The sequence below is a fragment of the Schistocerca gregaria genome, chromosome 8 (genome assembly GCF_023897955.1).
Source record: "Schistocerca gregaria isolate iqSchGreg1 chromosome 8, iqSchGreg1.2, whole genome shotgun sequence".
Taxonomy (NCBI): domain Eukaryota; kingdom Metazoa; phylum Arthropoda; class Insecta; order Orthoptera; family Acrididae; genus Schistocerca; species Schistocerca gregaria.
In genome coordinates this window covers 305,375,613-305,402,200 of record NC_064927.1, presented here as the reverse complement: position 1 = coordinate 305,402,200, position 26,588 = coordinate 305,375,613, and the positions used below count along the sequence as shown (strand labels likewise).

The 26,588-nt window shown below is 41.5% G+C and overlaps 1 protein-coding gene across 4 annotated transcripts in view; it reads right to left on the bottom strand.

Annotated features, from left to right (window-relative positions):
• The window catches only part of LOC126284562 (uncharacterized), a 165,341-nt gene that overhangs the window by 44,439 nt on the left and 94,314 nt on the right, over positions 1-26,588 (bottom strand). The window contains exons 1-4 of one of the 4 annotated variants that reach the window (XM_049983568.1): positions 21,457-21,511; positions 14,987-15,073; positions 11,509-11,648; positions 4,809-5,098 (exon numbers count right to left, since the gene is read on the bottom strand). In XM_049983568.1, the coding sequence (XP_049839525.1) occupies positions 5,069-5,098; positions 11,509-11,648; positions 14,987-15,073; positions 21,457-21,502 (303 nt within the window). In that variant the 5' untranslated portion in view covers positions 21,503-21,511 and the 3' untranslated portion in view covers positions 4,809-5,068. Of the gene's footprint in view, positions 1-4,808; positions 5,099-11,508; positions 11,649-14,986; positions 15,074-21,456; positions 21,512-26,588 lie in introns of those variants that run through there. The other 3 variants (XM_049983566.1, XR_007551501.1, XM_049983567.1) reach the window with 3 other exon arrangements.

The window sequence follows — 26,588 nt, the reverse complement described above, 5'->3', positions numbered from 1 at the left end:
TTGCGTACAACTTCAGTTCAAAAGAACAACAGAAAATATGCGGAAACCGCACCAAATTCTGCGATTTATTGGATAACTACTTTCAAAAAGGAGCAGATCTGCTCAAGAGACTTCCTACACTACGCTTGTCCGTCTTATTTTGGAGTGGTCCTTATAAGATAGGATTAACGGAGAACATCGAGAAATTTCGAAGAAAAGCAGCACTGGAAAACAGTCGCTGATATCTAGGAATTACAATTGCGTACAACTTCAGTTCAAAAGAACAACAGAAAATATGCGGAAACCGCACCAAATTCTGCGATTTATTGGATAACTACTTTCAAAAAGGAGCAGATCTGCTCAAGAGACTTCCTACACTACGCTTGTCCGTCTTATTTTGGAGTGGTCCTTATAAGATAGGATTAACGGAGAACATCGAGAAATTTCGAAGAAAAGCAGCACTGGAAAACAGTCGCCTCGTCAAATGAGCTTCAGTTTCATTTGGTAAGAGCTCACTGGTGATTTCGAGTGCTGCAGACCTCACGAAGCCATGGATCTAAATTATCCACAAGGCACTGTGCAGGCTGGTGACTCTTCCATAATGGTATCGGCTGTATTTAAATGGAATGGACTGGGTCTTCTGGTCCACGTGAACTGCTCATTGTCTGGAAATACCTATTTCGGCTACTTGGAGACCATTTGTAGCCGTTCATGGAAGTCAGTTCCCAGATAACGGTGGGATTTTTATAGATGATAATGCGCCATTCACACGGCCACAGTTGTTCCTGATTGGTTTGAGGAAGATTGTGGACAATTCGAAAGAATGATCTGGCCACTAGCGCCGCCTTCTTAAATCTGTAGAAGATTTATGACATATACTGATGAGTTTAGTTCTTGCACAATACCCTGCATGACCAACACTTTCGTAATTATGGACGGATATAGAGGCAGCATGGTTCAATATTTCTGCAGAGGACTTTCCACGAATTCTTGAGTCCATGCCACGTCCAGCTGTCTTAGCACTTTGCCAGCCAAAGGGAGGTCCGAAACGATATTAGAAGGTAGCCCATGGCTCTGTCACCTCAGTCATTTTCTGCTGTGCATGCTACTACCCTAACATTGGGCCATTTTTGACAGTGGCCACACATGACTGCCACACGAAGCATTTATTTAATATTCCATCGTTATCTCAGGAATGTTCCCGAGTTTCTCTCCACACCGGTGTGCTGCTTGCCAGTATGTAGTACATAAATAGCATCTGAAAGTCTCACAGGCCTTACGGTGACGTCTCTGACTTTTTAACAGTTACACTATGCATCTGTTTGCTCTCACTCGTCACAATAGTAGCAGAAATCTAGAAATTTCGTAGCTACCTCTGCCTTAGTATGTGTCTGCATCAATCTTACATTAACATGTTAGGGTCCTTATCACAGTAGCTGCATACATGCCTCTGATTCCCACAACAGTAATGTTTCTTTATTATTACCCCGCCAACATTTTACTGTTGTCACTTTACTTTCCACTTCCTTTGGCATATTCGCACTTTCGTCTTACAGCACGAAATGAAATGAGTCACTTAAACAAATTTTCTCGCATTTCTGCAACATGCTGCGCTCGGTAGTCTGTCATTTTCCAATCTCTGAAGGAAATATGCTGGTCCTAGTGCATAAACCAATTCCATTATGGCGCTTAACTTCACTTTTTCAGTCACACTCTTATGGCAACCCTAAAGGACTGCGATTGCTAATTCATCCCATTTCACTATCAGGCTACAATTCCCCTGAATGTAGTCTGGCTTGAAATATCATACGCTTGTAAAAATCTGTCGTACGTTTTTCGGAAGTTTTTTCTCTGTTACCACTTACTAACAAATTAGGTCTTCTATCACCAGTAATTTTATAATTGAGATATCAAAATAATAATATTTGTTCCTTACCTTTAGCTACCTCAAATGCAGAATGCATATTCTCAGTAGCTCCAGCACTTCCCCTTTGTTACTCTTAAATGATCTAGCAACTATTACTAGCGGTTTCTCAGAACGTATACCGCTCCTATCGCTGCTGGAGGACGTCATTTTACACGTGGGATTTCAGGCATGGATCTCAGTCTACTGGCCTATATGTCTTCCGTTTATCCGGCACTGCAACACATACTGACTTGTGTCACTGTTGATTTCGAATGGTGCAGACCTCACGAAGCCATGGACTCAAGTTATCAACAAGGCACTCTGCAGGCTGGTGACTCTTCCATAATGGTATCGGCTGTATTTACATCCAATGGACTGGATCCTCTGGTCCAAGTGAACTGCTCATTTACTGGAAATGCCTATTTCGGCTACTTGGAGACAATTTGAGTAACGCGTTGTGGACCGACGATGCTCATTTCAGTCTCCGAGGATCTGTCAACGCCCACAACTGCACAATTTGGGTACCGAAAATCCTTGCGGTAAAATACAATTAAATGAAAACAGCCCTCGATCACAAATTTTTAACGAATTAACCGGGTTTCGACAAGGCTAGGAGTGTCTTTCTCAGAAGTTAAAACAAAGAATGGTCTGTAACATGGTCATAGGTTTGTGACTAAAACCGTATGATACAACTTAAAAGTATGGAATAATCTTGAAAGACTAGCAGTACTCATATTTCATTTATAAGACAATAAATACGTCAAAAGCGCATTAGTCCCAAGATGCCCTTTTGACCAAATTTTGACACTATGCATCACTGAATATAGAATTCCAGAACGATTTCCGAAACGGAATATCCCTTGTGTCTAGCTCCTACCACCATTGCGAGTTGAAAGTCTGTTAAGTCTAGTCTTGCGACCATCATAACGTCGGAGAGCTATTCACATGAATCGCCAGAGTACAAATGACGGTTCTGCCAACGTAGTGCCCTTTTATTCCATGTGTACGCGATACTACTGCCATTTGTATACGTGCATATAGCTAGCAGTGTATCAAAAGAAATTACTGACCTCCGGACGAGAGACTATAACTCGAAGAATAACTTTGGTGGATATCGGTGGGGTGGATGAAACACATTTACGTTAATAATTTGTCGATAAGACCAGTGACCTCGTAAGTTGAATTGTTAAATGTAGGAAGCACACCGAAACTTAGGACTGAACACCGTAAGTTTGCCAAAACGCGCAGCGAGGGCAACAAGCTTGATTCGTGACCTTATCAACAGTTGCCTCTACTGCCCTAGCCTGAAGCTCCAACTGTGCAGAAACCTGAAGTGAAGTGACTACTCTGCAGAAATCTACAGGTGATCTCCATGTGCTTCTCTTTGGAACTCCGCTGCATTTCGCTAGAGAAGAAACTCGTTAGCCAATGGTGATGAAAATTGCAATTCTTTTTGGATCCAATATAGCTCTTAGGTGTTGAGGAAGGCAGAAGAACTCTCCTACTACATGGTACAATTCCGAAAAGGGCCTGTCCAATGTTCCGCACGTAGAAAGAGCGAAGAAGTGTGGAGACGCCAGAAATTAACTGCATTACTGAACCAGAAATCTACATTCTCTATGTTTAAGCTGAACGTTATTATGAGCCGTTGTAATGAAAATTTACATGGCATGAGGGAAACCACACCAGGCTAAAGATCTCTTATATGGCTAAATGGCATCTCAGAGAATTATATGGTTCTTACGACAGAAAAGTGCTTCCTGTGTCACTCCTGGGCTACCGGCGGAGGGAGACGAGGGGGTTGGGTTGTTAGAATGGCCATGAGTGCCTATCTGCCCGTCTTAAGCGGCGCCTCTCCCAGGGCTCAACATTTTTATAGTGGCCAATCCCTCTTGACAGGGCTGATATCTCGTACAACCAGCAGGAAAGCTTTTAGTTCTAGGAAACCTCCACTGTATTATCTAGCAAATGTAAAGAAACAAACAGCGAAACGAAAACAGCCACTGTCTTGGCTAACACATATCTGCTGTTTCGGAGAAATAAAACTGAACCATTATGTTTAGTTTTGCAACTTACCAGCCATGCCCAAGTACCATCTAGCGACATTTTGCAAACTGGTAAGGTCAGTCGGTCCAGTGTTGGCTGCTGCCTGCAGCGATGTATTGGAACATTGTTTGTCCAGAAGTAGCTTTGCTGGTCCTTTGTTCACTCAGATACTGGCAAACATTCGTTTAGAGCGGATGCATCATGTAGCTTGGAGACACTGCAGCGTGCAGATGCGTGTCTCGACCAGTCAACGGCCACAGCTTTTGAGGAACTTCTAATGTATTACTGAATACCACTTTGTGCACTTGTAAGACAAAACGGAATAAAGTATTTTCACGTAAAGGTTGTGTTCGGTGTCATCATTGTGGAGTGAAAATAAGGAGAGGACAATGAGTCGTCGTTTTTTCTATCTGAACTCTCTGATGGGCATTATTTTGGTTCTCCTACCTTTTACGACCCTATAACTAAAGCCCTTGGTGTATATATTCATCGTAAATAAAATTTTCTGTTTTCTAACCAATGTTTTGGCATATACGTCTACATCTTTTTGCTGGATAATATCTTGCATCAAACGGTCGCATTCTTTCTGTGGCACTTCGCCGCCTCTTTCATAGTACTGCGTGAAATCCAGGTATTTATGTGTGTCATTACATTTTTTTTAATACCATAGTAACGTTTGACCAGTGTTATTGTTAATCACAGTCATAACTCAGTTTTGTTAACTTTGTATTGCACAAGGTAAAGATGCAGTCGTTTATGACTGAACTTGTGTGGAAACGTGGATATTTTGATGTAGGCAGTTAGGAAAAATGTGAAAGGAAAGGCCTCTTTATTGATACTGAAGTTTTGTGATCAAATGACAAAATAAATCAAATCATCATGAGGAAATGAAGTATTTTATTTGCAATAGAATTGCGGAAATTAATATTCGTGGGAGCTATTTCTGCACATGGTGCTGTTATTACTCAATTTATAGAAAGAGCAATAGATGTCGTAGCAAATATTATGCACTTATTGCTGATTATGTTATCATTTATTACGGTGGTGAACAGCAACAGGCCTAGAATGGTGAGTAGCCGTTGTACGTCAGTGCGGTCGTGGGTTGGTAAGAGCTCATCCACCTTCCTGCGTCGTGGTTTAGCCCTTAGATGGAAGAAGCGATGGATGCTAGACAGGAAGACAAGGAAAAAAACTTGGTTATTTTTTGTTTCTATCATATCTCGAGCCATCATCACGTTCCACAATTAACTTCTTATATCAACGAATGTAGCATATGAATTGCAGCGAATATACAAGGACATGTTTGTGAAGTTTGCAGTGTCTCCTTACCTATTATGTTACTGTGCACGTCTGTAGCAGGGAGACAGGAAAAGCAACAGACCGTCTGTACACTCATCGTGCACAAATATCAATCAGTATTTTGTAGATGGGGTCGTTTGCTTCGTTCTCACCCATCGTTGTTGACAAAGTGTATGATTACTGCATAGCTTTCAAGTGCGAAAGGCGACATATATCAGTTAACTTACTTTTACGAAAGCCTAGTCAATTAATATCTTTTCTTAGTTTGACACAACAGAAAGTTTATGTGTCGAGGAGGCATCACAGAAACAGTTTTACGGATCAAGGAAATGTTGTGTTATCGTCGTGGGTGAAGAGTTTACAATTAACTATTTCAAACTGACAATAGGCAAAAATTCATGATTTACATTGTGGAAACGTTACGAATTATGCCGCGATGGACATGGTACCGTTATGTTGGTGCCGGATTCGAAATTATTATGATGTTCAAAAGCTTTTCTGTGATTTCTTTACCAGTTTACCGTATATATAGCAACAGAGCACTACCAGTCTCCTTGGCTGCGTTATGTATTGGCAGCAGACGGTGGCTGAGAACATGGTGTGCCTTATATTTTATAATGAATGTACATTCTACGTATTTACGCTATGGTTAAGATCTGTGACAGGCGTTCCATTTGAAGTGGTCTGTTCCAGCGTGTCTGCCTGAGAGCTATTAGGTTTAATGCTTCGAGGAAATTAAAGGTGAGTTAAGAATTAAAAATAAGTATGAATGTTACTATGTCGGAAGTTTAAGGGAAGTGTTGTATCGACGTCGGGCGGGGAAGATATGACAGCAGCCGTGACTGTTACTGAAATGACGTTTGTAGACATGTTGACATTACTTTCATTCTTCGAAGAACTGGAACCGTCTTCCTACAACTAAATTCCTCCGGCACCAACGGGGAAGGTGTACTTTACACCATCTATAGTAAGTACTATAATCTAGTCATGTACTACATATTATAGAATTTTTTAAAAAAAGTTGTAGGCCGGCCGGTTTGGCCGTGCGGTTCTAGGGGCTTCAGTCTGGAACCTCGGGACAGCTACGGTCACAGGGTCGAATACTGCCAAGGGCATGGATGTGTGTGATGTCCTTAGGTTAGTTAGGTTTAAGCAGTTGTAAGATCTAGGGGACTGATGATCACAGATGTTAAGTCCTGTAATGCTCAGAGCCATTTGAACCTTTTGAACCATTTGGAAAAATTTGTATACTGCTTCCCATGAATTCTTCTAGCATATTCTACAGTACTTTTAAATTTTTATCATCTGAGGTTAATTCAGAAAATTAAGTTGAAGCGATAAATGTAGTTGCAGTAGTATACTAGTAGTCCATGCGATTTGCCACAACGATAGTCATATTAAATATTTTCAACCTCTGAACGCTAGTTATACGTCATCATCTTTTTAAAATGTATGCTGTTAGTAAAAGACCATAACAGCTAAGGATATGTGTACTTTTTTTAAAATTTTTGTTTTCGTGGTGCTGTTGATGAACAAGATAGATCTGAGTTTAGTAAGCAGTAGGTAGTGACAATATTGGGTAAGGGCGGTAATGAGAATAGAATTAGCGCAGAAATGTTTCGGGTGAGTGAGTACCAACCATGTTAAGTGAGTTTGCCCGTTGGTACGAAAGGGAAAATGTGCAATGTCTTAGTGACTAGCTGCGTGGAACGAAAACTGTTTTAATTATTATGTCTGACATGTGCAGTAGGACTGCGGGATTTACAGCTACTGTTCCCTTCATTTGCGTTATATGCGGAAAAAAGCTGTGTATGCTTGGACTCACGCGGTTAAATTTCCCTAGTCAGGAAGAATTGTTACCGTAATAACGATTCACCTTGAAAAATTCCATCATTGGTTTCAGATGTGGGAACTGGTAAGATGGAAAATTCGGACGAGATGTTATTACCAGGTGACTCCGATTAAATTGCACTATTTAAATTGCAAATTACGCGTGAGAGGGGGGAAGTCATTTAGCAGTATCGCAAACTTTGGGCAGTTATTTGATAAAACATTCGAGGCAGAGGGTAGCTTTACAAATCACAAACATGTAAATTTTGTGTGCGTACGGTACCATTGGTAATTTGGTTGGGGTGGGGGGGGGGGGGGCGGAGGAAGACTTCGAGGTCGATCACTTGTCAACCGAGAAGGCCAAATACTTACTGGATTTATTTCCTGAAGTTCCCACTGATGACTTGGGAGCGAAGAAAAGGTAACAGTCTTAACGACTCTTGGCCTCACGGATAAAACAACTTTAGCCATTATCGGTTAGTTGTTACGTGAAGGAATAATTAGACTATGTATCATCATTATATTGACTCATATTTTTAGTTCTGAAAAGATGACGCGGGTTTGGTCAGCAGCTGATTAAAGAGGAAGGACATCACACACACCCACACCCGAGGCAGGATTCGAACCTACGACCGTAGCAGCCCCGCGGTTCCGGACTGCAGCGCCAGAACCGCACGGCCACCGCGGCTGGCTACAAAGCTATCCTCCAGTCTATTTCACTACGAGACTTCCATTCTTGTTTTCGTGCTACGATAAGTCCGAGATATTTATTACACTATACCATAACAAGGCTTCGTTTGCAGAAGCGTCTAAGACTGTTATAGTCTTCACAATGCACTAAAATTTATATGAATGTAACTGAGTTTTGTTCAGGCTTTCAGTAGGAGCTGCGGTGCTGTTACGTCTCCTGGGCATCATTTTTTGACACAACTAGATGTTGTGCCTGCATATACTATAATGAAATGAAGTCAAGAGTTACATAGGTATTGTTCCAGGATTCCTTTATAAATAGCCTTCCAATTGCGATTACATTCACTTTATTGTGAATACGAGGAAGTAACTAGAGACTGATACATGATCTTAGTGATACACTTTATACATAACATATTATAAGATAATGTTTTTTTCCGAGTCATTCCTGTCGTGATTTCCATACTTTTCAGCATGGACCAAGATCTATTCAAGAGAGTTTCACGTGCGCATTTCAAACATCGCTATAATCGCTGTAATTTTCGTGACTACTAGATTTTTTTGAAGAAAAGATACTATAGCCATTTTATGAAGCCCATACAGCGATAGCCCATTTCTGCGAGAAATGTTCCTCAGGTTTCACTTCAGCATATGCACTTACTGAGTCGTTTAAGTAAAATAAGTCTTGAGAATTATTTCACCGTAAAGGTTCAGCCGCATATTCTTTTACTCATCATCACTTCTAGTCATTTCTTTCCCTGTTGCACTCGCAAATAGAGCGAGGGCAAAACTACGGTCTACAAGCCTCCGGACGAGACCCAGTTTCTGTAGTCTCATTTTCGTGGTCTTTGCGCGAAACGTACGATGGGGGCAATAGAATAGTTCTGCTGTCAGCCTTAAAACAGAGTTGACTAAATATCTGTTATGGTGCCTCGAGAGAAGTGCGCTGTCTGTCCTCCAAGGTTCTCATTTGAGTCCACAAAGTATATTTGCCTGCTGATCGAACCAACCGGTAACAAATCTAACAAAACGAATCTGAATTATTGCGATGTTTTCCTTTAACCCGACCTATTGGGTATCCCATACACATGAGCAGTACACAAGAAAGGCTCGCACTAGCGTTCTGTATTCCGCCTCCGTTATAAATGAGCTATATTTACCTAAAATCCTTCTAATAAACCGCAGTCGATCATTCGCCTTTCTTCCTAAAAACCTGACCTGATCGTACCGTTCCATATTGTTTTACAAATTTTCGCCTAGATGTTGAATCGATGAGTCTGTGTCATGCAGCACACGACTAACCCTGTATTCTAAAGTTAAAGGAATTGTTTTTTTCCTACTCCATCACATTATCTTACATCTTTCTAAATTTATAGCACTTTGCAACTCATTACACAAACTAGAAATTCTGTTTGGGTCATCTTGTGTCGTCCTACAGCGAGCCAACGTCGACACCTTCCCGTACATTAGAGCATCATCAGCAGAAAGACGTAAATCTCTATAGCCTTTCCTATCACTTACGTATATAGAGAATAAAAGCAGTAAAATCATGCTCCCCAGAGACATTCCTAATAATGCACTTATCTCTGATAAACCTTCGCCGACAGGGAAAACGTACTGGGTTGTATTACTTAAATAGTATTGAAGCCACCCACATATCTAGAAACATAATCCGTATTGGCTCAAGTGGCTCTGAGCACTATGGGACTAAACGTCTGATGTCATCAGTCCCCTAGATCTTAGAACTATTTAAACCTAACTAACCTAAGGACACTACACACATCCATTCCTGACACTAGATTCGAACCTGCGACCGTAGGCGTCGCGCTGTTTCAGACTGAAGCGCCTAGAACCGCTCGGCCACAACGGCCGTATATAATCCCTCTTCTCGCACCTTTGTGAACAACCTGCACTGGGGCGCTATGTCAAACGTTTCTCGGAAATCTATGACTATCAATGCGCTTTTTACCCTTCAACCATGGTTAGCAGTATATCTTTTGAGAAAAGAGCAAACTGAATTTTACATGTGGGCATAGATACGTGAAATGCATTCTAATGTAATGTAACTGTGAAATCAATAAAAGAACCCACAGTATGAACGTATTTACGAGGGGCTTTCAATAAGTAATGCAACATGTTGCTTTTCTCGGCCAGTTTAGGTCGGAAAGTGTGAAATTTGTTTTGGAACATCGTTGTATATTACCGCTTCAGTCCCTGTAGTTTCATTAGGTTCGGATTGGCTGTGTCTCTTTACATGACCATCAAATTAGGATCTGTCACTAAGGTGCATTCCAAGCAGAAAGCTGTCATTAAGTTCTTTTCAGCGGAAAACCAGAGCTTCATAGAAATTCGTAGGTGCCTGGAATGTCGACGGAGACCTAGTAGTTGAAAAAAGCACGATGTGTCGTGGGGCGAGACGTCGGTGATTAGCGCTGGAGGGTCGCTCAGACCTGTCCGGTGTCCCGCGTGACGGGAGGCCTCACGCAGCTGCGACTCTTGCAAACGTTTCAACGAGCGGACACTCTCATTCAAGGCGAGTTAGGACGACGGTCTTCTAGGACACTGAAGATGTTGTCCTATTTGAAGTATTCCCTCATGATGTAACGGTCAACTCTGAAGTGTTCTGTGCTACTACAACGAAATTTAAGAAACGACGTGAGCGTGTTAGTCGCCGCTACTCTTTCAGTGGGTGTATTACAATATCGTAAAAAATTGGTTAGTGGCAACAAGATGACGAATCTGCCAATACACCCCACCCACCTCACTACGCGACGTCACATTCGTATACACGTAAAAACACTGAAAAAGAGTAACAGTGTATTAGTTATTGGTAAAACTAGAGCTGCAGCCATGGCAGTGTATGTTGCAGATTCCGTGATTTACTCCTCACAGTCACCAAAACTTTGATTGTTTGACGCAGCTAATAGGAACATTAATCATATCGACCGTGGATCTCTGGTGCGTAGAGCTTAAAAACGCTGTAACATCAAGTAATCAGTGAACCAACAACTGAGCAAAGATCCAGAAACTTATTCATAAGTTCATGGCTCATATACGAATAATCCAAAACTTTCACTTATGTCAAATATTCATCCACAGGTGTGATGCTAGCTGGTCCTACGAAGGATACAGGAAACTGCTCAACCGGGGAAAGCAATCAGTCTGCAATGCAAAAATATGGCATACCTTACGTGGCAATGTACGAGCTCTTAGATTACGTGAAAGAATCTCCGTAGCTAAGGTGAAGGACGGAAAAAGCCAGTTGACAAAGTGAACGAGTTATTTCAGCTTTAATCAGCACAAATGCTAAGAAGAACTACATTCTGAAGGAAAATTGAGGCTACATGACCATTATGCTTACTACCTAAACCACGTTACAGCACGTGAAATAAGAAAAGCCGTAATGAGAATCCCTTCTCAAGCAACAGGTATGGACACTGTTAGGCATACCATATTCAAACATATTCCAGACGGCAGGCAGATACCTCGGTTATTAAAGTACCAGCACTTCACATTTTCAATGGATCATCTCGCGCTGACATTAACCTGTGATCTTGCCCTGTCAATAACCTAGACAAGCGTATTCGAGGAACTTTATTCCTTTACATTAATTATTCTTTGCGTTGTGACATTTTTTCCGTCAGGCTATTTAAATTTTCCTTCGAGTTTGGGACACAACGCCTCCAATGGGTAAGAAGTAAAGTTCAGACTACTCCTAAAAACAAAAACCCACATGCACTTAGTGATAAACTAATTACCAGATAATACCAAAACGCTGGATTATACACTTCGGTAACGTGGGTTTCTATGGGTATCGTCGGCTTGACACTTGCTCTGGCCGCTGAGGTGGGATGTGGCGCTCGTAGACTTTGACGGGGCAGGTCCCTTCCATCGCGTCCTGTGCAGTAAAGTTTAGTTAGTTACTGCTGAGTAGTTTCCTGCAAGTAAAAGTGTTTTCAATCGTTTCTTTCAGCTACCCTATGGGGTGGTAATCCACTTACGGATGCTGAAAGCAGAAGCTACAATCAGCTACATTCTCCCAGTTCTACTTTAGTGTTCGTTTCTGGTGCAGGCAACCTCACGCCGAAATGTACATTTTTTGCTGTGAGTTGTGTGAGCGTCGGTGCGTTTCCGTCAATTAAGGTATCATGTCCTGGGAACTGCGTTGTGATTAGCTTACAATGTTACTGCGATGAGGTGTAATTGTGGTTCGGGACGTTTACGTTTCTTTTCTGCATGCAAATTGCCCTGAGTAGCAGTTATCATTAATTTGTCTGTCCGGTGTTTTGTACAATCAATTGTCTACTGAAATTTCTGGAATTGCGGAATCTGCCTGATAGCTTGCACTGATAGACTATATCAGGGATTGCACGATTAGTTCAGAGAGTGTACTGACGGGGAATCAATTACGCTTATCATTCTGGCGGAAAAGGGTTCTGTTTAAACAGTTAAGGAACCGCGACCGAGCAAGGATGTACTAATTTTAGAAAATTTGTGGTAAGTTCCTATATGACCAAACTACTGACGTTATCGGCTCCTAGGCTTACACACCACTGAATATTATTTAAAATAACTTACGGTAAGGACTACACATACATCCATTCCCAAGGGAGGATTCGAACCTCCGACGGAGAGAGTCGCGCCAACCGTGCCACAAAGCGCCGAAGACAGCACTGCTACCCCACGTAGCGATGTACTAATTGTAATCAGCTCCACCATAGTTACTTATATTGTCACTGGATCAAGTTTGTATCTGTTTGGATTCACCGAGAACTCGAATTCATGATATCCATGTCCGAGCGAGCACTGAGTTTCGCTGTATGAGTTTTATGAAGTTTTCTAAACGCCGTTAAGTGCGTGCGTTTTTAAGTGTTGCCTTTTGTTGGCAAGAGTACGATAAGAACTGCATTGCGTTTTCGCATAGCACGTTCTTTAGTGTGAAATACTGAAGTGTGGCAGTAAGAAAAACGTACACTCCTGGAAATGGAAAAAAGAACACATTGACACCGGTGTGTCAGACCCACCATACTTGCTCCGGACAATGCGAGAGGGCTGTACAAGCAATGATCACACGCACGGCACAGCGGACACACCAGGAACCGCGGTGTTGGCCGTCGAATGGCGCTAGCTGCGCAGCATTTATGCACCGCCGCCGTCAGTGTCAGCCAGTTTGCCGTGGCATACGGAGCTCCATCGCAGTCTTTAACACTGGTAGCATGCCGCGACAGCGTGGACGTGAACCGTATGTGTAGTTGACGGACTTTGAGCGAGGGCATATAGTGGGCATGCGGGAGGCCAGGTGGACATACCGCCGAATTGCTCAACACGTGGGGCGTGAGGTCTCCACAGTACATCGATGTTGTAGCCAGTGGTCGGCGGAAGGTGCACGTGCCCGTCGACCTGGAACCGGACCGCAGCGACGCACGGATGCACGCCAAGACCGTAGGTTCCTACGCAGTGAAGTAGGGGACCGCACCGCCACTTCCCAGCAAATTAGGGACACTGTTGCTCCTGGTGTATCGGCGAGGACCATTCGCAACCGTCTCCATGAAGCTGGGCTACGGTCCCGCACACCGTTAGGCCGTCTTCCGCTCACGCCCCAACATCGTGCAGCCCGCCTCCAGTGGTGTCGCGACAGGCGTGAATGGAGGGACGAATGGAGACGTGTCGTCTTCAGCGATGAGAGTCGCTTCTGCCTTGGTGCCAATGATGGTCGTATGCGTGTTTGGCGCCGTGCAGGTGAGCGCCACAATCAGGACTGCATAGGACCGAGGCACACAGGGCCAACACCCGGCATCATGGTGTGGGGAGCGATCTCCTACACTGGCTGTACACCTCTGGTGATCGTCGAGGGGACAATGAATAGTGCACGGTACATCCAAACCGTCATCGAACCCATCGTTCTACCATTCCTAGAGCGGCAAGGGAACTTGCTGTTCCAACAGGACAATGCACGTCCGCATGTATCCCGTGCCACCCAACGTGCTCTAGAAGGTGTAAGTCAAGTACCCTGGCCAGCAAGATCTCCGGATCTGTCCCCCATTGAGCATGTTTGGGACTGGATGAAGCGTCGTCTCACGCGGTCTGCACGTCCAGCACGAAAGCTGGTCCAACTGAGGCGCCAGGTGGAAATGGCATGGCAAGCCGTTCCACAGGACTACATCCAGCATCTCTACGATCGTCTCCATGGGAGAATAGCAGCCTGCATTGCTGCGAAAGGTGGATATACATTGTACTAGTGCCGACATTGTGCATGCTCTGTTGCCTGTGTCTATGTGCCTGTGGTTCTGTCAGTGTGATCATGTGATGTATCTGACCCCAGGAATGTGTCAATAAAGTTTCCTCTTCCTGGGACAATGAATTCACGGTGTTCTTATTTCAATTTCCAGGAGTGTATTTTGATCACTGCGGTTCAGCTGGATAAGGTAATGTTAGTGCCGTCTTTGGGTAAGAGGGTTTTTGTACGAAAGTTTAAGTGATATCTTACGTCAAACGGCCTTACTTTTAAGAGGCGGACACGTTAAGAGTTAGTTTGGTTGTAGTTCGGTGTGTTTCCACTAGTGTATCTTCTATATCATAGCAACGATTACCACAAACCGGGCTCAGGTAATATCTGTTAAGCGTGCAACTTATTCGGCTATTGATAGTGTTAATTGCTAACTGTGCTAACCATTTAACCCATGTTATAAACAATACCACAAGGCAGCTGTGTTTGTTCGAAACAGCTTAAACCGATTTGCGGACACTAATAATTACCAACTATATGATAATGAACTGAAGTGTGTTGTCTGTATTACTGTTTGGTATTCTTTGATGTCAGAATTTTACTTTCTTGCAAATATAGTTTCACAAGTTAGTGTCAACATTTTTTTCTAGGACACTTCCTTAGGTTTCTGAGGTGCTGCAAATTTTATTTAATTAACAGTCGGGCTCAAACCGTAAGGATTGACATAAATTCATCGCTTAAAAATTAAATCGCTGATTAAAAGCAAAGTAACATATGTAATTTTTCATCCTAAAAATAAGACCTTGACAATATATTTAAAACTTAGCAGTAATTATTTTAAACTAACACAAGCACCAACAAATTTCAGTACTTATTAATTGTATAAAAGTAGCAATGAAGAACTGAAAAGAATATGAGCATAAAAATCACATAATTTTGGGAATACTCAACTAATTAAAAAAATATTTCTTTCAGTATTTTTCAGACATATGTAGTGCTAATATACAAACCAGAGTGCAGATTGTCCTCTACAACCGCAGGCCCTCCTGCCTGACCTAGGCACTCCTCGGGACATACCGCCTGTGCAGAGATGGCTCCTGCGCAAAGGAATTGTTTTGTAGTTTTAATATGTGTCATACAACGCAATAACATCAGCAAATTCATCATTCACAACAGAAAATTGAATTATCACGGCACCATGGTAACCTAAAATATGCCACAGGCAAACATGCGGCTACAATAACGACACTGTTTGAATTCGGCAAAGTATTTGATGCACATGAAATTGGTGCAGCTCGTGAGAAAAATAAACATTTGCATACACGTACTTCTGTAGCTACTCTGATTACTCTTACTTTAGTAAGATGGATATTTCTCCCTATGTAGGTAGGTGACAGTGAAATACTCTCACATTACGGGAAAATATTGGTGACTGAAATTTCGTGAGAACATGTCGTCGCAGTGAAATCGACATTCGTTTAATGACTTTCAAAGGACGTAAAAGTGTACTGTAAGCAGTCCCTTTAGTAGAAATGTTGTACTTCTAAATCTTGGTTAAGTGCAGGCCATGTGATGTCTTCCCTATATCATTATCTATCTGGTCTTTCCAATTTAAATTGTCCTTAACAGTAATTCACAGATACTTAGTTCAACTTGCAGCTTTTAAATTTGTGTAATTTCTCGTGTAACCGAAATTTAATGGCTTTCTTTTCTTGCTCATTTGGGTGACCTTATAGTTTATCTATTCTGAGACCATTGTCACTTTTTGCACAATACAGATACAGTGTCTATTTTGGAAATGGTTTGGATATTCTGATGACTTCACTAGAGGCCAAACGATAGCTTCTTCTACAAACAGTCTAACAGGGCTACAAAGATTGCCTTATAAAATGTTACATAGGTTAGGGAGGGCAAAGAGACTATAACACTTCTTTTGGGAAAGCCAGATAACAGTTCGGTTTTATCGAAAGTGGACGTGTTTTTCTTCAAAGAGTTACCACAATCGTTTCTGAAGAAAAAGAACGAGATTGAATTGGAATAGTTCTCTTTTACTCGATGATTTTCTGTAGATTACTACGAACTGTGACCTATTTGACAGGAACCCACGAGTCCAGTCACGTAACTGAAGTGATACTTCATAGACACGCAATTGATTAGAAGTCTTTTGGGAGGAACAGTGTCAAAAGTCTTCTTGAAGCCTAAAAATATGGAATCATTTTGAGATCGCACGTCGACAGCACTCATTATTGCTTGCGGATGAAGAGATAGTTGCGTTTCACAAGAAAAAATTTTCTTAAAACACGCTGCCAATGCGTCAATGAATATCATTCATATGAAAATCGATCTTTCTTTAGTGTTCCAAAAACTACGTCTTAAAGTACAGGTGAAGAAGTCCCAGGTACTTTTAGTAACCGACCAGAAATTACTCACTTTCAGGTTACACAAACTACTGATGTCGTTTCATCGACTGCTACGGTCGCAGGTACGAATCCTGCCTCGGGCATGGATGTGTGTGATGTCCTTAGGTTAGTTGGGTTTAAGTAGTTCTAAGTGCTAGGGGACTGATGGCCACAGTTGTTAAGTCCCATATCGCTCAGAGCCATTTGAACCATCTGATGGAACATAAAACGTGATTCATCTGAAATGCCACCTGTCTCCACTCAGCGGAAGTCCAGGTGTGTTTTGGCATGTTGAAGAGCAGTCAGGTTACGTACATGGACCAGTCGCCTACTGTGGAAGGCCATAAGCAATTAGATTACCACAACTGGATGGTCAGTTGCTGAACAGCTACATGTCTGTTAGCCCGTACACGTGTCTGCAGCTGTCATTAACCGCAGTCGTCTAAGGGCTGTGGCGCAGCACAGGTGCTTCAACGCCAGTTTTGTGTAGCTCCACTTTGCCACTCACAGACGAACAGATAACAAAACTGCTGCCGTTTCGGAAACGCCTCCGCACTTTGCCCGAAAGCCAATCATCGTGTCCTTTTAGACGTTAGATAAATCCCTCCACTTCCGCATTACGACAAAGGCTGCACTATCTTCCGTGTTCCCCTGCGTGCACGAGGTTCTGACGTCAGTCTTTTGGTTCAAAGTCTTGCCCGAAGTTGTGGTAGCGGACAGTGAACCGTAGATCACATCGGCAGAATTTCAGCATTTTTCTGATGTCAATAGCATTAGCAAAATGACTAGCACAGGGTTCCACCCTCATTCGAAAGGAGAAGCCGAAAGCTTCATCAGGACTCTCAAGCAACTAATTCACTTTTACGCACTTCCCACATGTGAGGGCAAACTTCAAGGCCTCTTCCTCTCATCGTACCGTTGCCAGCACACAACGACTAATCGCTGGAAGACCTCTAGCATGGACGTCGACATAGAACACCGATTAAACAGCTTTGGTATCCGCAGCGATGTGTCCATCCTCGGCAGGGCTCTAAATTTATTGTGTATGATTTTGTCTTGTTCCAGAGATTTTTGCAGACTGGCGCAGAGAACATAGCGTTACCTCCAAAATCTTTGGCTCCTCATTAAAGGTTGTTTATTTGTGTTCGATATTGCTCTTTAATTCCTTGAAGTTAAACAAAGAAGTGCCTCTAATTGTTTTTCTCACTGTCATTGAATCCACCAGCTCGTTGGCACCCACCAGCAGGACAACCGTCCTCTCGCAAAAAGATCCGACGTCTATCATCTCATCGTAATCGTAATACAAGGGCTCAGTCAGCGATTGTCGAGTTGCGCCAATCCTTAAAACAAAATCATTTGCTAGCTCCTTCTTTGTTGCTGCTAGCCACCTTGTCAACACATAATTCAATCAAAAATGAAGTTCTTCGTTTTGTCCACTAAGTTAAACAAAGAAGTGCCTCTAATTGTTTTTCTCACTGTCATTGAATCCACCAACTCGTTGGCACCCACCAGCAGGACAACCGTCCTCTCGCAAAAAGATCCGACGTCTATCATCTCATCGTAATCGTAATACAAGGGCTCAGTCAGCGATTGTCGAGTTGCGCCAATCCTTAAAACAAAATCATTTGCTAGCTCCTTCTTTGTTGCTGCTAGCCACCTTGTCAGCACATAATTCAATCAAAAATGAAGTTCTTCGTTTTGTCCACTAAATACAATTTTTCCGAATATGTAACAAAAATGCCCAGTTCGCGCTGTGAAACAGTAAGCGAGTGCTTATAACGTCTACCACTTTTTCCTCCCTTTCTTCTCGTTTCTCAGTCACTCGGGCCAAACACCAACCCACTCTCCACCATAATCATTATATTCTGCAACTTGCTTTTTTTCTCTCAATTGTGTCGTCGCCACGTTCTTCAATTTAAACCTATAATTGATATTTGTCATTCTTTAACAAAAGTAAATTCTTCTTTTTTCCTATAGCTGCTGTTGTTCCCCACTATGTTACAGTTATTTCTGATATACTTATTATAAGAATTCCCTTAAATTGCATCCTAATGGACATAATTTATGATGCCTAGATAGGTTTGTTACGCTCGCCTTAAACTTAACGCTGCCATTTTATGAAATCCACTATATTATATCTGAGATTCAAAATCGACGCCCAAAATTTTCATATCCCTCATTTGCTACGAACAATCTATTAGGCCTACAGAAACAGTGAACAGGACGTTTTTTGAAGGAAACTTCGTATGGTAAAATTTTGTACAGGGATACTTTTCTTCATGAAGGCACGTTTTGCGATATTCAACAAAAACATACAAAAGTGATATTCAAATTCCCCTCCACCCCCACACTCATGTCACCACTCAGAATTTCTTGTATATTGTTCCTGGCTCACCCTCCTACCACTGTAAACAAATTTCCGACTATGCCAACCATTACTAATATTCGACCTTTTTTGGCCCCCATTGATTGGGCTATTGCGCCCCTAAAATCGTCCGCTATTTCGATAACATTATTAGTTTAATCGTGCCTGTGTGGGTAACGAAATAAAAACAACTTTTATAAACTTTTAACTTAAACTAAATACATTTACTGTTCGATCCAAACGTAATCCCTACAAACACAGTAGTTTAATAGTCAGAAGGCATGACGAATACAACGATATAGTTGTTCATTTTATGCTCCTAAAATTCGCTAACTTCCTAGCTAAAGTCTACACAGACGTTAATTTTTCAATCTGGTCGTGCCCGACAAAGCTAGTAGCGTAATATGGCCAGTCAATGGAGACCAGAAAAAGTCGAATTTTATAAATAATTAGCGTCGTATCAGAACCTTATGCAGCGATAGGAGTACCGTAAGCAACATAATAGAAATCTGAATAGTGAGGAATTAGTCGAGGTTTTGAGGGGCATTTGAAGGTAACGTTTGTAAATATTTCTTGAATAACCTGCAAATCGAGACTCCATGCAAAACGAATTCCGGTACAGAATTTAACTACATGAATTTTCCTACAAACAGGTCCTGTTAATTTTTTCTGTAAGACAAATACTTTGAGAACTTTCGACATTGCAGTGCGTCAGGAATCGTGAAAAATTTAATGATTATAAAAAATCCGCCTCAATTGCAAATAGAACCCGGATGTTGACCTTGGTTTCGGAGCAGATAACCACGCCTTCTTGGGAACACACTAAACCCTAATGGGGCATGTTCCAACACTTATATAGAACGCACAAAATGGCAAAATACTCGCAATAAATGTAAAATAAATGGTATGTGTGTACCATGTCAATAGTTGTACCTAGCTCAAACTTCAGGAGGGTGCTTCCTTCACACGCGGTTAACCGAAAGTTTGCTGGGGTGATGAAGCACCCTTCTGACGTTTGAACCAAGTACAGCTATAGACATTGTAGACACGTACCGTTTATTTTACATTTTATGCTAGTATTTTGCCATTTTGGGCGTTCTGCCTCTTTAGGCAGCTCGTGGCATTAGTAGGGGTGGTTACCCGCACCGAAAACTAGGTTAACATCCGGTTTCTATCTACAAACGAGGCGAATTCTTTATAATCATTACTACTAGTTTGCACATAGAGACCGAGAGAAGATGAAAACTTGGTTCGTAGATTTTGAAGGCCAGTTTAACGTTGCGACCTCCATAAAACAACAGCGACTGTCGGAGCTGAGAATGAATTGGTCACAAACTGCTACTCCTAAAGGTATAGAGTAAAGAGGCAAAACATTCGCAGTTGGCAGCCGATGGATGAATTTGTGACTTCAGAGAGCAGTAGGCAAAAACAAAAATAGTAAATAGGGAATATATGGACACCAGGATAGGAAGTGTTTCTGAATATCATTCCGCTACTCAGTTGGACAGAAAACATGGCTCACAGACAGGTGGGTAATGTATCAGCATTTGGCAGAGTAAGAGTAGTTGGGCTCAAAGAAGATGGTTCGAGTAATCACAGAATCACTCGACATTTGAAGAGCAGCGATGCCACTAAATTTCGATGTTGATAGGAATGGGGAGCCATGGAGAACACAGAATCAAGAAGGAAGCACTCGACCTGGAGAGACAACAGAACGTTAGGCCCGAGGAAACGTCAGAGAGGCAATCAGAGCGCCCCTGTCATCGTTATCATGGATCCGACGTGCAACTGGTGCTTCAGTGACCAGAAGGACCAGTAATGGGTGGCTCACAGAAAGGGGGCTCAGCTCAAGCCGACCCTTGGGCGAACAGCCATTGACCTCTGTACATCAACAGGCCCGTTTTCAGTGGTGTCGGTCACATTCGACCTGTATTCTCTCTGACAGCTTCTTTAAATCATCGCAATAAATAATACGTAGTATAGCCCGTATGTTTTGGGAGAAAATTCATTTCTATCGTCTTGTCATCGAAACGATATGTAAGCACAACGTTCATTGGATTATTGAGATTTAGGAACCGTCTGTTAGATATTGGTCAAACGAACTCCACTTACTTAAATATGTAAACGGGAATGCTATCACAGCTCTGAATAAGTGAAAATAGCAACTTCATGCTGCATTATATTCCAAATGGGTGCTGTTTTTGGAGCTTGCAGTTACTGACTGGTAATATTAATCTTCTTTCCCACAGTTTATTTCTAGGTAATTGGGTGCACATAGTCTCACTCTACTGTACGCGACCCTTGCCTCATTTATCCTTTATGTTTCCCTTTCCTTACATATCGGATATAACTAGAAAAAATTATGCGTATGGTTCCTCCTGTAATATTTTCTCTCAAGCAGTATGAGGTGAAAGTAAATACTATGACGCAGTTGAGTCCGTCCTGTCAGTAAATATAAAAGAACAAATGAATAAAGGCTTGTGTACTGCTGAGCGCATACAGTGCAGATCAGTGAAAGGTGATGCATATAGAGAACGAATGGATGAACAGAGTGTCTCAAAGATTAGCAACAAGTAATTCGTTTCCAGCTGTTCGCCTCTTCGATATGTAGTTAGAGGTCAAACAACGTTATTGGCATATCTGTTACAAATTGAAAATGCGTGTAAGAGTCAATTATAAACGAAGTTACGTGGCTCTGTTCGGCGAACTGGCTTACCAACACAGGCGGCGACCACGACGATGACAATGAGTGTCTTGCGCATGGTGAATATTAGCCAGGAGTCAGCAAGTGCGCCTTTTATAGGCTAGTAAGCTTCCGTTGTTACGTAAAGCGAACGTCATCAGATAAGTGCGAATTGTAGTGATAAACGCTACCAGGCGTTTTGTACTTCACAGAAAATTATCCGTTGTTTCCTCCTGTGGGTGTTAATAGCAGTCCGATAAGGAAAAGGGAAATGAATTTACATGTCACTGGTTGAGGGAGGCGTGGCTACGCGAACGAGCAAGACAAGAAAACGTTTACGAGATACGAAGTCTGGTTACGTCAAGTTTTTAGTTTTTAGGTTATTTATTTATATAATGCTTTGAATTAAAGGAATACTATCGACGACTGCCGAGTAACATATACCAAATAAATTAATAAGAAAAGCTACGGATCCCCCACATTACACAGTACAGGTCAGAATACTGTTGCAGAATCGATGAAAAAGGCATATGAAATTTGAAAGAACGCAAAACTTACAAGAGTTGTGAAGTTTTAAAGAAGCTGGAAATTTACCGCGAACTCGAATGACAAATGCTTTTAATAGTTTTCACAACGAAACTCAATCTATAAATGTGGCAGAAGATCCAAAGACATTCTGGTCGTATATTAAGTACTCAAGCGGAAAGATGCAATGAATATCTTCACTGCACTATAACAATGGCTACGCTACTGCTGACAGTGTCAGTGAAACAGAATTACTAAAAGCGGATTTAGCAAATTCTTTCCCCAAAGTAGACGATGTAAATATTTCAGATTAGAATCAAGATAAGCTGAAAGCTTGAGCAACTTACAAGCAGATATCCTTGGTATAACACAGACTCAACGTCTGAGTTCACAAGTCCCCTATAACTTGGAACTACTTAAACCTAGTTAACCTACGGACACCACTCACATCAATGCACGAAGCACGATTCGAACCTGCCACCGTAATGGCCGCACGGTTCCAACCTGTAGCGTGTTATAGGTCCTTTTTTGTTCCTTGTCTTCATGACCGATTTAGGAGAAAGTCTGAATAGCACTCTTAGATTGTGGGAAGATGGAGCTGTCATTTATGGTCTTATAAAGTCAACAGATGGGCAAAACAAATTCCACTACAATTTAAAAGAGGAATCTGTATGGTCCGAAAGGTGGCAATTGACTCTAATTCATTAAAAAGGTTAAGTCGACCAAATGAGTTCTAAAAGAAATCGACTAAATTTCGGTTACACTAAATAATCAGACAAATATAATGGCTATAAACTCAACTACATGCTTATGGATTTCTATTACGAATAACTTAAGTTGGTTCGATCACATACAATGTTGTGGGTAAAATAAACCGAAGACCACAATTTATTGACAAAACACTTAAAACGTGTGACGGGGTCTCTAAAGAGACTGCGTACACTACGCTTGTCCGTGCTCCTCAGGAGAGGTCCTGTGCGGTGCAGGAGCCACATCATATTGGATCTACGGAGGACACTGAAAAAGTTCAGAGAAGGCACCTCGTTTTGTATTGTTACGAAATAGCAAAGAGAGTGCCACGAATATGGTACGCTAACTGGTGCGGCAATCACTAAAAGAAAGTCGTTTCCCTTTGCGGCTGGATGTTGTCACGAAATTTCAATCACAATTTTTTTCCTCAGAGTGTGGAGATTTTGGATTGTGCCCACCTACATAGAGCGCAATGATCATCGTAATGAAACATGAGAAATCAGAGCAATTACGAACAGATGTACTCGTATGTATTTGTGTTTCCCGCGCGCTATAACAAAGTGGTACGGTAGAGAAAACGAATGAAGGCGTTTCGGTGAACCCTGTGTCAGGCACTTCATTGTGAATTGCAGAGTTATGAAGCAAATTTGGATATATTTTCACAGACGTTAAGTGTCTACCTGCACCAACAGAGTGGACAGGACAGAAAAAAAGCTGTAAGCCCAGTTTACTCTAAACACCTGATTTGAAAGTATTTCTTCGTTTCATAAAGGCTAAACGTATAAATACCGTCGAAATGCTTCACTGTTTTTTGTTACAAGCTCAGTAATAAATATTATGTAGAAGGCGAGATACTCACATAATCGGTAAGCTTCGTTATTGATTTGTAGGTAAGGTTGTACAGGGTGAGTCACCTAACGTTACCGCTGGGTATATTTTGTAATCCACATCAAATACTGACGAACCGATTCCACAGACCGAACGTGCACGGAAGTATTTTTTAACACAAACATACGTTGCGTTAAATGGAATCCCGTTAGATATTGTAACCTAATGTTGACGCTTGAGAACCAGTCCTCCGTTGTTCGATCGTGTGTATCGGAGAGCACCGAATTACGTAGGGATCCAAAGGGAACGGTGATAGACCTTAGGTGCAGGAGAGACTGGAACAGCACATTACGTCCACATGCTAACACCTTTTTATTGGTTTTTTTCACTAACGTACATGTACATTACCATGAGGGATGAGGTACATGTACTCAGGTGGTTTCCGTTTTCAATTACGGAGTGGAATAGAGTGTGTCCCGACATGTCAGGCCAATAGATGTTCAATGTGGTGGCCATCATTTGCTGCACACAATTGCAGTCTTTGGCGTAATGACTGTCGTACACGCCGCAGTACTCCTGGTGTAATGTAGCCGCAGGCTGCCACAGTACGTTGCTTCATATCCTCTGGGGTTGTAGGCACCTCATGGTACACATTATCCTTTAATGTACCCCACAGAAAGAAGTCCAGAGGTATATGCGTCCTCCACGTCCTATGAAACGCCCGTCGAACATCCTGTCAAGGGTCAGCCTAGTGTTAATTGCGGAATGTGCAGGTGCACCATCATTCCGATACCACATACGTCGACGCGTTTCCAGTGGGACATTTTTGAGCAAACGTTGGCAGATCATTCTGTAGAAACGCGATTTATGTTGCAGTGCTCTCCGATACACACGATCGAACAGCGGAGGAGTGGTACTCAAGCGTCAACTTTAGGTTACAATATATCCCGATGTAATTAACATTTTACAATGCAACAAACGGCACTGATTACGTATTTGTTTATATGTTCAGATGTGCTAACAAAACTAACGTGGTTCCATTTAAAAAAACGTAGGTTTGTGTTAACAAACATACTTTCGTGCATTTTTGTATGGTTTGCATTAAACAATTACACTAGCCCCTCTCCTCACGTTCGGTCTGTGGAATCGGTTCGTCCGTATTTGATGTGGTTTACGAAACAAATCCAGCAGCAACGTTAGGTAACTCACCCTGTTTATCTCGTCTTCATACAAGTGCCGGTAAATTAATCTTCTCCTCTGTTCGAAAACACTAGGACGAATATGAGATCATATCATTAACCTCGATGCGAATTGTATCATCGGTCAGCATTTAACAGGTTTTTATCAATGTCCGCAAAACATCGACATGCACAGTCCTCAAGGTAGTACTTAATGAAATTCTTTTCAAATAATAATATAAACCCTTTAGTTGCCAAGAAAACCATATGCATTTAAACAGTTTCACAAACCTCACTGTTTACATAAAACAGTACCTCCGGTTAACTATTGCGTCTCCACCGTAATAGTGTGAGTCCCACGTAACAGAGTGACTCTCACGGAAAGTTAATTGGCCACTGACTTGTTTTTAACACCACACACTAAAAAGTATTGTACTAATCAGCCTCACTAATGTGGCGGTCGCCTTGTTATTCAGTGGTTTGGTATTTAAGTAAGTTGTAAATGGAAATGATAATCTTATTATATTACATTGAGTAATTAGTAAATAATTTTTCTCCCAGCTAAACATTTGATCAAGGTTGCTAAAGAATTCCAAGTTAACGTCGTGTTAAGGTGTTGTCTGTAAGTTGTGTGTCACTAAATCACAGTTCATACAACAGATTCTATACAACTATGGATTACGATGGAAACAGTTATCTTCTGCAAAATGATCATTAAAACCACCGAATATCAGCCGCACACAACACTGATGTATGTTACCTGAAACAATATTGTTCTCAACTCTTGCGTAATTAATTTCGGCTACCATACATCAGCTAGTATAGTTTCTTAAAAGGATCGTGCTATGAGCACTGTTTTTAAAGAACAAATCTGATTCGAATCATTTTCATATAAATTGAGCTCGGAACCACCAGTGCACATTTATTTTTACACATTTGTGTAACGTTCGGCATTTATGTCTGCAGAGTTACGTGATTTAAAATTGAATTTGCCGCTGAGATAATTGTTAAGATGGCGGCAGACAATTGATTGAAGTTTTCTATTGTTAGCGCAAATAAGTAAATATTTAAAATGCTTATTGAACGCTATAAAATCTATTTTGGTATTGTGCACTATTTAGACTTCATCAAGCAAACATTTGATTTGTTTCTAAGGAAACCACCGACAAAAGCGCGATACAAATCGCTATCATCATTGGCTGCGCGCCTTACAGCGGAAAGAAATAATTAACACAGATAATGCTTACTGAGAGAGGAATTACTGTTACAAATAATTATTCACTCTAGTTTAAAATAATAATAATAATGAACTTTATTTTCAAGTAATAATTAACCAATAATTACAATTTCTTGACAGACCTCAGTTTGATATGCGTCTTGCGTGCTGAACCTACAAAAGCCATCCAACAAAAGGTAAAAACAAAGGAACACAAATTCTGATCATAAAAGGAATTTACAATTATCATTGTCTTTGTATGATACACATCGATATGTCCATTTGTATCATAGAATATTATATAAATAATTAATATTTATAAATTTCCACTGTGTTTTGATACGTCGTGTAGATAATGTTTATAACTGTTAAAGACATAATTTCCTCTCGTCGTACTGTAGCCAAAAATTTATCACGTGGATGCTACACTAACCACTGAAATTATGTTTCTCGCCCCCATATTCTGCATGGTACTGGGAAGCTGTTTTACAGACTCCACGAAGGTCCTAGAGGTTTTCACGAATTATCGACTGCAGAGAAAATCGTGAGTAGCTTTCATCCACACATCTTCTGCAGCATGATTAACTTCTACCGGAGATATGAACGCAGCTATAGCTACACAGACTCTTGAGCAGACTATACGTGTCAGAAGCTATTAACTCAGAGCA